General features: G+C 36.1%; 1 protein-coding gene across 8 annotated transcripts in view; it reads left to right on the forward strand.

Moving 5' to 3' along the window:
• NFIB (nuclear factor I B) overlaps positions 1-15543 on the forward strand; it is a 244686-nt gene extending 229143 nt beyond the window's left edge. For all 8 annotated transcript variants that reach the window (XM_065908341.1, XM_065908337.1, XM_065908338.1 and 5 more), the window contains one exon: positions 8959-15543. In XM_065908341.1, coding sequence (XP_065764413.1) covers positions 8959-9088 — 130 coding nt within the window. In that variant the 3' untranslated portion in view covers positions 9089-15543. The remainder of the gene's footprint in view (positions 1-8958) is intronic.
• The last annotated feature ends 581 nt before the right edge of the window (positions 15544-16124 follow it).

Here is a 16124-nt window from a genome sequence, read left to right on the forward strand (position 1 = left end):
AAATGTTCGACTTTTTACACACCATTCTGGGTCCCCAGCGCCACTCTGGGACTATGATAGAAATGCTGATAAGGAGGTGGCTGAATGGGAGAATCCGGTTCAAGGAGGGGAATTTGCAAAAGCCAAAATTGCACATGACCATTGTTTGGGAACTAGAGCTGCTAACTAGTGTTGCTCTTTGTATTTGGATATTCTATTTAAAAGAATTACTGCTCCGTTTTCATGAAAATTATTTGCACCTGTTAGGAGCCCAAAAATTAAAGTGTGAGCATTCTTAAAAATAGTCTTGATCTGGTGTTTATACACACGCAGTTATCTGTAATCTGGCTGTTGAAAAATACATTGGGGATTTGTTGCAGTTTTGCCTAACTTTCTCCATTTGTAAAGAAAGATTTGCACAACACAACGTTTCCTTTTTATCTAGGAAACTCTTCAGAAGACTTCCTAAGAAATTAATTGTATTCCAGCCAGACTTGCATGCTGCCATCCCACAGGAAATGGGTCAGCAATCCATTAAGATGCCATTAGATAATCTAATTTGGAACTTAATCTCTAAATTAACCATGCTCCATACTTGAAGCATACTTGAGAGAAAGAAAAAAAGTTTACGTTTGAATCGATAGGGGAGCCGAAGCGTGAAGAAGGCTGTTTGTTTTTTCTGTAGCTGTGGTCACGTCTCAAGCCGTCTGGTAACCAGGAGAAACCAGACATGATGTAATTCCAGATTGAACTTGAACTTCAGGGACTTAGGATAGGGGAACAATGGACCGTAGGAATCAATAATGTCCATTTTCCACATGATTATGTTTGGAGCTTTACGTTACCCTTCATGGGAGAAGCAGCAGGATCTGCAGTGTGACTGAAATGGGATGACCAGAGACAAGATGTCAGAGGAAAGAAAACAACTTTTTCCATGATATTTTCTGAGCAGCACTGCAGATTCCAGCAGGATTAGAAAAGTTCCCGCTCTGCAGTAAACGAGTGGCCTGTTCAGAGCACTCTTTGTTCGCTTAGGTAGGACAAACTTAATCTTACGTTTCCTGTCAGATGATTTTTGGCTGCACTAGGGGAGAGGGAGGAGCATGATGCAGAAAATTCCCAAATGTCAACCTTGCTGATTAACCCTTTGCGATGAAAGAAGTACGTTAAACACCTACTTTATTTGGAGATGTTTAATGGAAAGTGCCGTATTTACATATGTATTAATTCCCTAAGAAATTTAGCTCTGTCACTGGCCAACGCACCCTTTAATAGCTTCCTTTTTTCATTCTCATATTTGCTAGTGCTATTAGGAAGTATACAGTGCGTTTTTAGTCATATTTACTTAGATGACAGAGTGTATGAATTGAGTAAACAGGATAATAAATGTAATAAGAAACTACAAAAGGAGAAAAAGGCAAAAATTCAAGACATTAAAGAAGACAAATTTTGAATATTCAGAAATTTTAGAAATTTACAGTTATTCTCTCCTTTGTTAATTTTTGTTTTATGACAGAAGGAAGGTTTTTTTGTACATGTGAACAGAGTAGCAGGCATAACATAAAAACATGTTCAATTGCTTAATCATTTGTGATTTTATGCTTCAGAATTATGATACAAAAAAAAAGATTTTCTCTTTTAGAGGTGAAATGGTGCAAATAACACTGATTTTTCCTTTTAAAGGAAAATCATTTGGGAAAGGATCGCATTTTGCTTTTGTGTAAAACTTAACATTTCTATTTAATTTAGTATGCCTAGGGTGATTTTCTCTAGTGAAAAACACAATTTGGAAGCACTATTTTTGTAGAGAATTTTGTCTGCTCTTGAAGACTCACATATGCTAATAAGGGGGCTGTAGCACTTGTAACAATAGCCCTGAAAAGGAGCCGGGGACAGAGAGGAATACAGACTAGAGAAGGAGGAGGGAAATCCACACGCAGGATTCTCTATGGGAGGAGATCAAATCACTGCTTTGGAGCCTGATAATTCTATATTTTTAATTGGCTGAAACCTCCCACAGCTACATAAATTGTTATATGCATATGCGTCTGTATACTGTAATTTATTTACAATAATGATTCTCTACCATTTTCAGTTCTAAAACACAAGTATCTAACATAGTTTTGTTTTTTAAATTTGGCCAGTTTAGGGGAAGACTGTTTTTCTTACTTATGGCTAAACATTTTAAGGAAATAAGTTTTTATTACCCTCAAGTATATTGATTGCCTTGTTGAAAGGTCTAGGATTTTGTAAGAGCTGTTTACTAACGGTACAGACAGTAGAATGAGCACATTAGACCTTTAGCTGCAGTGGCCACATACATAAGGGCTCTTCTTGCCCTGTGCTGTTCGTTAAATAACATATTTCACTGGCATATACCATTATTTCACTTAGAAAATGCTAGTACTCACACATGGTAAATTTAACATGCCATCCAGCATGCCGTGATAACAAAACACGTCTGAAACAACAATATAAATTAATGAGCTTTGATGGCCTACCGATTTGATATGTTATTTTCAAAATCGTTGGTCCCCAAAGAGTAGCAATAAAGCAAGCTATTTACCTACTTAGTTAAGAAACAAATACATTTCTCTTTCATTACTATGAAGTGCTGTTGCTTGCAGTTAGAATAATTCCACGAGCCACCTGCAGTTTATGATATTTGGTGTTTCCCAGAGAGCCCACAAGAGTACTTTGCAGTTCAGGTAAGAGCCAGCCAGGGAGCTTTCCAATACAGATTATTACAAATAGTAACAATCATTAGAAATCATCTTGCATGCAAATAGGATCATTCCAATGGTAATAATGATCCTTAAAAAATGGGGAAATAAATCGAAGAAACCCAAGACCGGAGTAAAGCACTTTGTATATTTCACTTCTGATTTTAGCTGCATCAGAAGTGGAGTGCAAGCAAGCAGTTTATAGACATGCAGCAACATCTGTATATACATCAAAAAATCCAAATATTGTCCTCAGATGAAAAGAATCTTGAATTAGACAAATAAAATACAGTTTTGTGTGTTGAAATTTGGACTCAGAAGTTATACTTTTTAGGGAATTCCATTGTGCCTAAATTATACGGACCTTAATTCATAGAAATCTCTTGTATAATTCAGGGATAATATGAATTCTTGCTTAGTAATATAAATAATGTGTTTCACAAAAGAGGGAGATGAGGTGAAGTGTAGTGGGTTAGAATGTAGGCTTTAGAACCACACTGCTAGATTTCAAATTCTGGCTTCTACAACCTAACAGCAGGAGTTGGGCAAGACACAGTTTCCCAGCTTCAGTTTCCTCATCTGTAAAATTAGAATAATAATCGTACTTTTCTTAAAGGTGTATAATGAGATTTGAAAACTTTAAATTAGGTCTAGCACGTAGATCAGTACCTGGCAAATAGGACATACTCTGTAAATGCTAGTAACTGGTATATTTAATAAATACCGTCTTCTTTGCTCTAATACATTAATGAATTATTCTATATTATTTTTATGTAATTAATCATTCATAAATATATGAATATAAATAACCCATAAATATAAATATCACTCCTATATTCCTTCCCCTGGCCTAAGTGGGCATTTTTTTCACAAGACATAGTGTGTAGCATTTGTATTATATCTAAATAAGCTGCCAGTCCAAATGCACACATCCAGGACAGCCTGGTTTCTGACTTGATACTTAATTATACTGTTCTTGATTGTTTTTTCCAGCAGATTTTAGCTGTTAGTAGGGAAAGCGTTTATTGTGCATTTGGGGAGAGATACTAATACTTGTGTGTTAATATTATGGAAACAAAATTAGGAACGTTTAGCCAAGTAAATAATAAACTTTCCTTCTTGGGGGTATTTGAAACAGGAACAATGGAACTAAGGGTGAATCTTGCTTTTAAATGAAAGTATTTATTTTACTTATTATCTCATGCTTTCTGGGCCATTGCTTATTTTTATTGCTGTCTATAAGTAATGTGGCTACTGGTACAGTTGAGGTTTGTATGAGTATATACAGTTCTTGGTGCTTCATTCCTGTAATATATTTTTTAAGCTTCTTGAAAGAGTACTCTCTCTAAAGCAGATGTGGTAGTCTTATGATTTAAATCAGTATGCAAAATCTGAATAGGTGATATGATTAGTCCCCTCAAAAGTATTAGAACACTGGATACTTTTGACATTTTATAACATGTTTGATTAGTGGGTTGCCTAGCCCTTTTTCAGAAGCACATTGAAATTTGCCATTCTTCAGTTTGAATAATTGAAGGAAGCCTGTGTCTTTGGTTCTTTACTCAACTTATGATTCCATATATGTTTTTTTGGTACCCCGTGGTTCTTGGGTTGTTACCAAGTTAAAAGCTAAGAACCTAATCCTTTTTGGCCTAGAATACACAGTCACAGAATGCATAACTTTTAAAAAGCACAACCGTCGACTTTTGACTTGCCCAAAGGAGTTTTCTCACTTTCATTCTTTGAGTCTCTTTACTCCTTCTGGATGCAAAGACGAACAGTTTTATCCAGTTTGTCCTGGATTTTAAATATATAAAAAGTGTATCATTTTTAAAAAGAAGTGGGTATCTTCTTCCTCCTTCATCCTCACCATAAGGTCACTCTAATAGAACTTCAACTAGATTTATTTTCAAAGGAGATAGATATATCAAATATCAGAGCTGTTTGATCACCTAGACCAACCACATGTTCTGTGCATAAGTCTGCTGCAATACTAGTCAGGTTATAATCCAGCAGTGTGGGGCATGGGAAATTCATTGTCTCTTGAAGCAAATACATTTCGCCTTTAGAAAACTGTGTTCAAAAGTTCTCTTGAATGTTTGGTTAATGCCTAACTTCCCAGGGAAGCAATGTAATCGTTAAATGGCCATGGGAATCATATAGAAATAATTCACATCTGAGATGTTGGTGGGTAACTTTGGGTGAGTTTAAGCCTCAACTTTCTCATCTGTGAAAAGGGGATACTGATGGCAATGTCAGTAATTCACTGAGAAGATTAAGTGACATGGATGTGTGAAACACCCAAGATGATATCTTATTTATAGAAGGCCATCAGCATCTTCTGAAGGTTTCTCCCTCTATGCTAATTCTGTCTACCGGAACCACATGGAAGATATCAATATTTCTTTTCAACTCAACTATCATGTCTTCCCTGTCTCCCTTTACCTGTTTTCAAATGACATAATTTGGTGTATTTCTTCCCCAAAGTAATGCCATACAGTTTGTTTCTCTTGAAGAGTGATACAGGGAAGAAACACAATGCTTCCAAGATAGTCTGATCAGAATAAAATGAAGCCATACTATCACCTACCATTAATGTAATTTGTTTGCATCTTCCCTCTGGGGAAAAACCACATTATATATTTGACCAGAATCATATGAAAATATTATCCATGAGGTCAGATGTATTGAATTTTTTTAAGAATTTTTATTTAACTTTTATTTGTTTTTAACGAAATATCTCAGTACATACTGAGAGCATATATAGAGTAGGAGTCACTAGCATGAATTCTGCTGTGTGTTACAATATTGTCAGAATCTTTGGGGCTCTTTTTTGGTGCCTGATTTTTCCACGAAGTGCTTGTATTCTTTTTTTTTTTTTTCTTTTACTAATATGGCAGTTATATATATATATATATTTTAAAGATGTGCTTTCAGTTATGCTCATCTTCTGTTTACCTTTTTAAAAAAAAAAAGGTTATTTGGCAATGAAAAGTTTAATGAAGACCAAGTATATGCGTGCTTGAAGATATACTGCTGAAAAGCTTAATTTGACTTTGAATATTTTGAAATCTTTCAATTATATTCTTATCTCTTAATAGACAGAGACACAGATTATTGGATTGAAAATTAGATTCCACATAATTTTCATTCTGTTAGGAATTAAAATCAGTAAGCATTTTACATATAACTAGTTGGTATATGTACATAAATATGAAAGTGTGTTTATATTATCCATTCTGGTGATTATTGCCATTGACTTATGTAGAGAGAGTTGATATTTGAAAAGCACTGTTACCTTTTTACCTAAGAAACTATACAGTTTGAGGGATTGTTTTTTGAGATTAAATGTTCTAGGTTATTTTGTTTGATTAAACATTTTTCTTTATTATAATCTTTGAATTAGTTTTACCAGATTTTTTCAACGGTACTACCAAAAAGTTCTAAAAATATCTGTGCCTTATAATTCTGAGTTTAACCTTCAAATTGGCAATAAGAGGCTTATAAACTCATATATAGGGTCTGCACAGTGTTAATGTCTGAGATTTATTTCTCCCCAAAGGCTCATAAACAGTATTGACAAATATATCACACACTGCAGTTTTGACATGGTCATAATGTAGGATGGGAGGTTCGAAAGGTTTAAATAAACATCTAAATTGAATTTGTTAGATATTCTGCAGTAAGAGTCCTTTTAGTCACTAGCATCTATTTATTTTTATTGAGGATTTTCCAAAGGCTAACAATACATGTCTTTTCTAAAGAACTGAGTAGGAAAGCTATTGCAAATTAAACCCTGAATTTTTGTCTTTTCTGCCATTAATTGGTAAACTTCTCCATTTAGGAGCCACATCTATTTTCAAGCATTAAAATACACTTTATTTTCCTAAAGTATGTAGTTTCTAAATGACTTCTGAGAGCCCATTTAATTTGGGACTCATTAATTTTGCAAAGTGATTCACTTGTTGTTGACATTGTCTTTTACTGTCAAGGATTATCCATTTGAGCTAGTCTTTTTGTTTTTCATACATGCTTCCTGCTTTAGGTTAAAAAATAAGGGAGATCCATCTTTGTCATTTATTTGTTGAGAAATGATTAGCATCAGCTATGGCCAGTAATAAGGATTGATAAGGTCATTTTCTTTACAGATCTTACCTTTCAGTCAGTAAGATAACCATAGGTACAGATAATTATGATATGAGGTAGCGCTATTGTAGTACTATATAACTAAGTGCAGTGGAAGCACAGTAGAGGGAAAATATTTACTAATGTGTCATGTAACACTCTTCCCAGTCAGTGATGCAAAGTGCAGAAATAGTTGTTGAAGATGTGTGTAGGAAGAAAGAAATACATGATAACAATTAAGTCTCTTAGAAAAGGTTTCAGTAACAACTTTTTATTCTGTAGAATTATGATTTTTCATCTAATGATGACGTATCTTTTTAGTTTCAATTTTTGATTTCAAGTATTATTTGGTTACTCCTGCATAGTTAATTTTTGTTAATATGGGACATCTCTAATTTTAAGTCTAGAGATGCCAGTTTTCTTATCATAGGGGGCCAAATCGCAATGTACTCATGAAACTATGTGATTATGAGCAACACTTTTAGAAAATAAATAGTTGGGTGTGATTTGGAATATTTAATTGATTTGCTTGTTTATCCAAAAGTTATTGAGTACCTGCAATGTACTAAGTACTGTATTAGATGGAGAACAAAAAGAGAAATGGACTTTGTTTTTATGGAGCTCATAGTCTAATCATAAAATCCTTTGAGCATAAAAGGTTACTGTGAAGTTTTTCCTATTAAAAAATTAACTCAGAAGTATGTACCTAGACACGTAGTAATAAGCCTAATTATTTCTTTAAAAGTATCATGAGATTAAAAAAAATTATATACCAAGTTCTTTTTTTATTTAATCCAAGCTTTTTCTTTTGTGGGGTGGGTGGGTAGGGAAATTGTTTCTTCACGTTAATATTCCATAAAGGTTTTTGTACCTTTGGAATTCAAATATGAAAAAAATGAGGATGTCTAGCTTAATAGCTACAGTAGTAGAATCCATCTCACTTCATGGTTCCAAAAATAAGGAAAAGAATGTAAATTAAATTTAGAGGATCAGTTAAATTTAAGACACTGAAGTTGTGTTTCCATGCCAGACCATGACAAAACTGGGTATGGAATTGTCAGTTGGATGTTTTCTTGGTTCATGATTATTCGTGCAGCTGTTACTTAACTGACGTTCATTCCAAGTTTAATATTGAAACTAACAATGTGTCTGGTTAGGTATACTCAAAATGCGTGGTGTGGGGTTGTCTATGATATGTAGGTCTTGTGTTATTTTCCTCTATGTGATGTTTGTTTAATGAGGGATTATGCCAGTAGCAAACTCCGGGAGTTGGTGATGGACAGGGAAGCCTGGTGTGCTACCGTCATGGGGTTGCAAAGAGTCAGACACGACTGAGCAACTGAACTGAACTGAACTGATGCCAGTAGCAATTAGACAACTGTTTTTCAAAATTTTTTGTTTTAAATAGTCCCAAATACAGCATAGGTGAACTTAGAGTCAGTTGAAGACGGGCAAGACTCTTCTCTGCCTACTCTCTGTGGAGCTCCACCCACACCCCTCTCCCAACTCCCAAACTCAGAGCAGCTGGGATGTGGAAACATAACTGACAGGGAGGAAAAGGTTTCTGGTGTCAGCTTCAAACTAAGTATTATGCACTGGCCTTCCTGGAAAATATACTTTCTCTTATTGTCAGGGAAAAGGAATCATTTTCATTATGGCTTTCAATTTTGTTCAACCAATAGGCAGATAAAAAAAAATTGAAACACATCACAACTGTTGTTAATTAAAACAAGATCAGAATATAACTTGCAAAGTATATCGATACTGTTGTAGATTTGCTCTTTTCTTCTTGACAGAAAATCATACTATGTTTATATCAAAGTGGACCAAATATTTTAGGAAGAGTATCCTCCCTCAGAGTTTACCTGTGGATGAGTCTTACTTGAGATATTTTCTGCCTCACAATAGTCTTACCATCTGTGACAGAAATAGACCATGTAGTTTATATATGCATAATATGTGTAATTTATAAGCACGTGTATCTCATATTAGACTCTAATTTGGAAAAGTTATAGTAGTAATTTGATGCCTATGGAATTTATGTCTCTAATATTGTTATAGATTTTAACGTATTTTTTTCTTTTTCTCTTCCCTCCCTCCTGCCCCTCTCCTGCCCCCTTCCTGCCAACAGTCCTGGTACCTGGGCTAGCTTGGTTCCTTTCCAAGTATCAAATAGGACACCCATCCTACCGGCAAATGTCCAAAATTACGGTTTGAACATAATCGGAGAACCTTTCCTTCAAGCAGAAACAAGCAACTGAGGGGAAAAAATGAAATACAACACTAGTTTAAGAAATTTTTTTTAAAAAAAGGAAAAGAGGAAGACTGGACAAAACAAACAAAACAAAAAGGGAGAAAGGAAGGAAACTGAAGAAAGAAGATAATAGACCAGCAATCGCAGCACTTACAATCACTAATTCCCTTAAGGTTGAAACTGTAATGACATAAAAAGGGTCGATGATATTTCACTGATGGTAGTTCGCAGCCCCTGCAAAGTAGCCTTTGTTACATGAAGTCCGCTGGGAAATAGATGTTCTGTCTCTATGACAATATATTTTAACTGACTTTCTAGATGCCTTAATATTTGCATGATAAGCTAGTTTTATTGGTTTAGTATCTTGTTGTTTACGCATGGAATCACTATTCCTGGTTATCTCACCAACGAAGGCTAGGAGGCGGCATCAGAGGTGCTGGGCGTGACAGAGCCATGAGCCAGCCATTTTATAAGCACTCTGATTTCTAAAAGTTAAAAGAAATATATATGAAATCTCTGTAGCCTTTAGTTATCAGTACAGATTTATTAAATTTTGGCCCTTAACCCAGCCTTTTCCAGTGTGTAACCCAGTTTGAAATCTTAAAAAAAAAAAAAAGAAAAAAAGAGGAAAAAAAGAAAAAAAAAAGGAAAAAAAGAAAAAAGGAAAAAAAAAACAGTTTGAACACAAAAGGCTCTATGGAAGAAATGCCTCTTTGTAGGTGAAGTGTTATCTCTGCATGCAACAGTAAAAATTAATATAATATTTTCCCCACAAAAGAAACACTTAACAGAGGCAAGTGCAATTTATAAATTTATATCTAAAGGGGAATCATGATTATAAGTCCTTCAGCCCTTGGACTCTAAATTGAGGGGATTAAAAAGAATTTAAGAGAATTTTGAACGAATTTATTTTCCCCTCAGTTTTTGAGGGCAGTAAAAAGACATTAAATCAAGACAAATCATATGCTTGAGGAAAAAAAAATTAATGAAAACACAGCACTTATGTTGGTTTAGCTGCAGCCTCCTTGGAGGTAGAATTTATTTATTTAAAATTACTGGTTGCATCAAGAACCCATAGGGTGTACAAAAGGTTCTATAAAATCTGCATTCTAGAGACAAAGAGGCAGGCAAATCCATGTCACAAGGGTAAAGCTTACAGTTTACAAACTGGGAATGCCAGGGTGTAGGATGTAAAAACGCACTCTTGAGAAAACAGATGTAATCAGGGTGCTGAATACTTGCATGGTGCTTTCAGACATTAGCCTTGTTCAACAAACTTCTTGTATTGACAGATCTGTAGTGTGCATGGGCAGACACATTTTTGCCTCTATGTCTCTTAAAATTTTAATTAAAAATACTCTTTCCAGTAATCCTAATTTGCACGAAGATATAATGTCCACATTACGTGCCTTGCCTTGAAATCTAAAAAACAAAAAACAAAAAAAAAACTACAAAAAAACAAAAAAGTGACATCACTACACTTGTTTTGCTGCATTTATTATCATTTTAAATCTTTACCATTTTTATGACAAAATATTTTGTACTCCAGACGAAGAAAAATGTGTGACATCATGGATTTTTTAGACAGTTATACCTTTATCTCACATTTATAAAGCATATCATGGCTGTGTATAGTTGCCGCTTAAAAATTGTAATCGACCAGCAATATTTTCAGTATTTTGGTGTTTTTTCTATTAACCTTTCATGTTTTTCATCTTCCAATTAATATTTGGGGGGGAGGGGTTTCAAATTTATACGAATTATGCAATACCGAATTTTGCCTATGTAGGTAGTGCTTTTAGCTGTATTGGTTATTATAGGTAAGTACACAGATTTAAAAAAAAATAATGTATGCTTTTTTTGTTTGTTTGTTTGTTTTAATTGACCAAAGTGGGTACTGCTATTTTTGCAGTGTGATGAGGTCCTTTTGTGTACTGAGAGATGGACAGGGGATTTTTTTTAATATACATATATATATATTCTGGGGTGGGTGGGAGGATTTTTAACACTTTCCAGTGTAGCTGTGAAGCAGTGCACCCTGAGATGGGCCTGGGCTGCAAAGCGACTGTTCTGCCTACTGTGACAAACTTCAGCTTAAACACAGGTTTCCCCCTCTCGAACTCCCCACCTGGGGTGCAAGCTGAACTCATTTCTGGTTTTCATAACAACAAACAGTAAGAACAAGTGAACACAACCAGTTCTCCTGGAGGCAGACTTGGCTTAAAACAAATGGTCTTATCTTTCTCTTGTTGTTGGGGGTGGTCGTTTTCTCGAAAGTTTCAGATCCACAGTGGCGAATGAGCCCGTGTCATATTTGGCAAAGATAGTTGTTGAAAAGTACATCTAGCAGATGTTTCGACTTTGGGGGTTTAACACCTGAGTATACTTTCTCCTCTAAAATCTGCCATCCTGCTGGAGGGGGTGCTCCCATATCCTTTTCCCACCACATCTCTTCCCCATTTCCTCATTTTGTGAATGGTAGTCTGTGATTTACCTGTGTCTCACTACTTCAAGTGGATGGTAATGCACTTGGAAAAAAAAAGATATATTATTTAAATATCCAGAAGATTGAACAGAGGGTCGCTATTATTAAATGTATTCAGACTTCTAGATTAAAATCAAAGTTCAGTTTTTAAAGAACAACAAAAAATAAATAAATAAATCTTGTTAAGTATTCATTTTACCTGCCCTTTTAAACTGAGAACCTGAGCAGAAAGGAAATAGAGAATTTTAAGAAATGAATTTTCCTGTGGATGAATTAAGCCCATTAGAGGCTGATGGGATTTTTTTTTTTTTTTTTAAGGGATGGTACCTCAAATATATATTGGATTTAATTTCCCTGGAGGGCTAGAGGGTGAATGGAGGCTGGTTCTACTTTACTTCTCCCCACTGCCCCCCAGTTCCATTGAGGGAATTCATTACTAGAAGGAAGCTCTTTTAGAATTAGTGACACATGGTGGGCTGCCATGGGGAGCCCCCTGACCCCCTTCCCCCAGGCCATAGCCTAATAAAATAAACTGTCTATTGTTCTCACAGCATATCATTTAATAATGAAGACTTTAGAACAATGCTTACGGGCCTGACAATTGTATTTGATTAGCCCATTCAGTTTGATAGCCCCAATGCTGAAAAGCACAGCAGGATCATTGCAATGCAAGTTCAAAAGTAAGTTCAGTTATTTCTGTGATGACTTGCCCTGGTAGAAAACATCATCTCAGCCAAGCTCTTCAGGTCTCTTCAACCTAATAGGTGAACAAATCCACCTCACAGGACACACAGTATTTTTTTAAGAGCAGACTTGCTCTCTTTTTTAAAAATGTTGCCAGTGAATGAGCATCTCTAGCTGCATAAGTTACACACTGTGGGTATTCCTGCCTGCCTCTTGAATACAAAAGCCTAGTTCAAGTGTTGCTTTTTTTAAAATCATTTTTTTTTCTCCCTTCCCTTTGAGATAAAACTCTTTAAAAAGATCCTACTCTCTCTTTAATCTCAAATCCATTTCGGCCTCCTCCTCTTTTTACCAGGAAGTATCTTGTGACTAAGGGCCCCCCCTCTTGCAGGTCTTGCACGCCCCTCCCCTCCCCAGAATTGCAGAGCTTCAGGATGGTGAAGGTCACCCAAGGGCATCAGTAGGGGGTGGCGTCTCCAGCCCCTGGCTCCATGGCACTGTTCAACTTTCCTTGCGTTGCTTTGCAGCCCACCCTCCCAGTGCCTCTGAAGTGTTTCCTCTGGAGTAACATGAGCGTTTGAGGGCTTGTCTAAGGAGAAGAAAAGAATAAGGCAGTGAAGGAGACTGTACATAAAGACATGGCAAAAATCGTAATTATAGCAATATAGTTATGGGGTAATGTTCGGGTGGGCAGCTCCATTTAAAAAAAAAAATATGTGAATGAATCTGTGAAGCTGCGAGTAGCAAGAAGAGCGAAAGGTCTTCTTCACAAACCGCCTACCTTGTAGACAGTAATTTGTACACTGTATAGTTTTGTTAAGAATTTTTTTTTTAAATTAAAATTCCCATGTTTGTAAAGCTAACTTTTTAACAATTATAATGGAACTATATGTTGTTTCCATTTTTAAAGTAAACAAGAATATTCCTTGTTTGGAGACTGGACTTGAGTTAAAACTCTCCAGGCTCTTAAGTTATGTATTAAAAAAGAAAAAAAATCTGTCCATGTTAGGAGTTATTTCACAGATTCCTGTGCTTGAAAAGCATAGGATACTAATCCTTTAAAAAAGTGTAAATGGAGAAAAGTTATATTTTATGAAGGTTATTTTGTTGTATTTAGTATTGGAAAAGTTGGTTTTCAGAGCATTTCAGAATGTCGGAAGCACCACTGTCTTTTTATTAGTATAAACGGCCTTTAGCAAAAGTTTTTGTGATTGTTACGTGATGGTATTTAAGGTTGTTTCACAGAGCATTCAGGATAGGCAGAAAATGACAAAACAGTGCTATGTCTCACATAACGTGTCCTCAGGGAGCAGAATCTTGGATTTGTGACTTGTAGCTTCATAAGGACTCAACAAAAGAGATTGCACAGGGACATTTCAGCAGTGTGACACCAGGATATATGTTCTTTACCTAGATTCAAACTCTATGTATCGTGTGAAACGATGAAGGCTGCAGAAAGTTATCCCATATTCAGTGTACAGTATTCATTTTTAATGAAACAACAATATTGCTGGCAGATAGGCCCCAAGCATGACATTCAATAGAGTTTACATGTTCCTGTCAAGGTCTTTGGTTAACATTAACCAGCTGCATGCTTCCTGGACTTTAAAAATTGGGTTTCTATAGAAAACTTTTTTTTTTTAATGTGCAGGCTATTCAAGTTCAATAGTAAAAGCTTAAAATTGAATGTTCTACTCCATGCTGAAGGAGCTGAAAGCTGCCTTCTTCATTTTTTGCACTTTCTGGTAGTTCCCCTGTTTTTTTCTAATTCTTTATGAAATTGTGTGGGTGGGGTGGAGCACTGCAGTTGGGGGGTAACATGGACCACTGATTTTTGCCCTTTGACCCTGCACAATGACCTTTGCATCAGCCAAACTCATTGCCATGACAACTCTTTGTACTGTGTCCGTGCCACAGATCTGTTGGTGACATTGTTCATATAGTCAAAGGGGACAAGTTGGAGACGGTCAATTTTTACTTTTTTTTTGTTGTTGTTGTTGCAATTCTTTCTTCAATGGTTGTAAGTAGTTTTTTTTTTTTTTAATAATAAAAGGGTTCACTAGTTAAGACTCTTTAGAAATATCTGTGTGTTGCAATTCAAATGTATGTTGAGATTGTGAAAAGGCTTCAGTGGCACTAGCCTACCAGCACGCCAGCCCCAGCCTCTGATAACTTTTATTGCATGATCAGTACCGGTAATAAATGGTGGCCTATGTACCCAGAAGACAGTGTGAGCTGGTGACACTCAAGCCGGTCTTGTATTACTGTATTTTTGACAGAATGGTTTTGAAAACTGTGCTACAGGGACTGATGTGGCAAATGTATCTCTTTATGCAGAAGGAAGTCTTTTTTTTTTTTTTTTCAAGAAGTATGGCTTATTATGCATTCTTCATCGAGGGCATTGAAGTTGCATGGACTGAAAAAAGTTGATGCAAAACGAGAAAGAAACAAACAAAACAAAACAAAAAAAAAACCAGCAAAATGTTTACCAAAAAACTCAAACAAATGAGCAGTGCCTGTTCAATTTCACAGTCTCTGTTGAGTTCAGTTGTAAATATGTTTCAAATGACATTTTCTTGGAAAAAAAAATATCTCTACAACATTGTAGAATGTGAGGGGTAACTCCATCCCAGGAATAGGCTTCTCAAAGCTGCAGTAGATTATGTCTTCATCAAGCTGTTAATTTGTGCTTATATCATATAGAACTTTTAGCATCCTGGGAAGAGGTGCCCCCACCTCAATGATATTTCTCTGAGAACAACTTTTGTAGGACTGTGTGTTTCTTTAGATACATTTAGTACAACTGTAGGTGACGAGTAGTCAGTTATTGCTTGCTAGCTACACACCAGGGTTGATCCATTTTAAAACTTTTGGCATTTTGTCCTCATGGGCCATAATTACAGAACCTTGTGTTTTAATTAAAATTTTCAAAAAAAGAGGCACATGCACAATCTCCGTGTAACAAACTTTTAGCAGTAGGATGTATTATATGACAGTTACTTAATTTCTGGCATTCAGACCGCTGGGATCAGCCTCAGAAGGGGCCAGAATGTTAGCGAAGGTTTTATTGTGCCCGGTTGGAGGATAATGTTCTTTGGGTACTTTTTGTGGGTTGCAAATGAACTCAATTGCCACAAGTTTTAAACTGGTGTAAATCAAGCTTGACTTAATGTGATTGTTACTGTTATATCCAGCCTATACTGCTAGCAGCTGCTCATACTGCAGTCAATTACTGGAAGCAGATATATTTCCTATGCAAAAACTGTTTAAACAATAAAATGAGCTATGCTACAGACTCTGGCCTCATGTTTTATTTTCCTTCTCCGTCTCTTCCCACCACTCTTCCTGCACCAGAGTTGGGGTCAGTGGTATTTTGGAAGTGGATCTTGATCCTTCCATTTGGGAATTTGGTAGCATGGGTTTAATTTCTTAGCGTCTGGGATGGTGACTCTTCCAGTTCAGTACTTCCAGTTTTGCACTGGGCACGGGTGTATCTGTTAAACCCTTCTTGCAATTCCTAATACGTACACTCTTCACAAGCTCTCTAAACAATGGCAGTAAAAATGCAAGTGCAGTTCTAGAATTTCAGCCCCCACTCTCCAAGAAAGGCCTTTCAGCAGTGAGATGAAGATATAATGTGTGCCCAGGATGACTGGACTGTGGTCTCCTTCACTGAAAACCACAGGGCCTCAAACACACACACTCAAGAGGAGGAGGTAAGTCCTGGGGCCACCCTGTGGCTGTGGGTTTGGTGGTTTTGTGACTACTGGAGAAGAAGAATTCCTTTCTCCCCATGCCTGAAAAGGAGCAGCATCTAAGATTTCCAAGGGGCAGAGCTACTTTTCATTGTAAGAGGGGCGTTAATGTTCCTTAT

Source organism: Muntiacus reevesi, chromosome 17 (assembly GCF_963930625.1).
Source record: "Muntiacus reevesi chromosome 17, mMunRee1.1, whole genome shotgun sequence".
In the NCBI taxonomy this organism is placed as follows: Eukaryota; Metazoa; Chordata; class Mammalia; order Artiodactyla; family Cervidae; genus Muntiacus; species Muntiacus reevesi.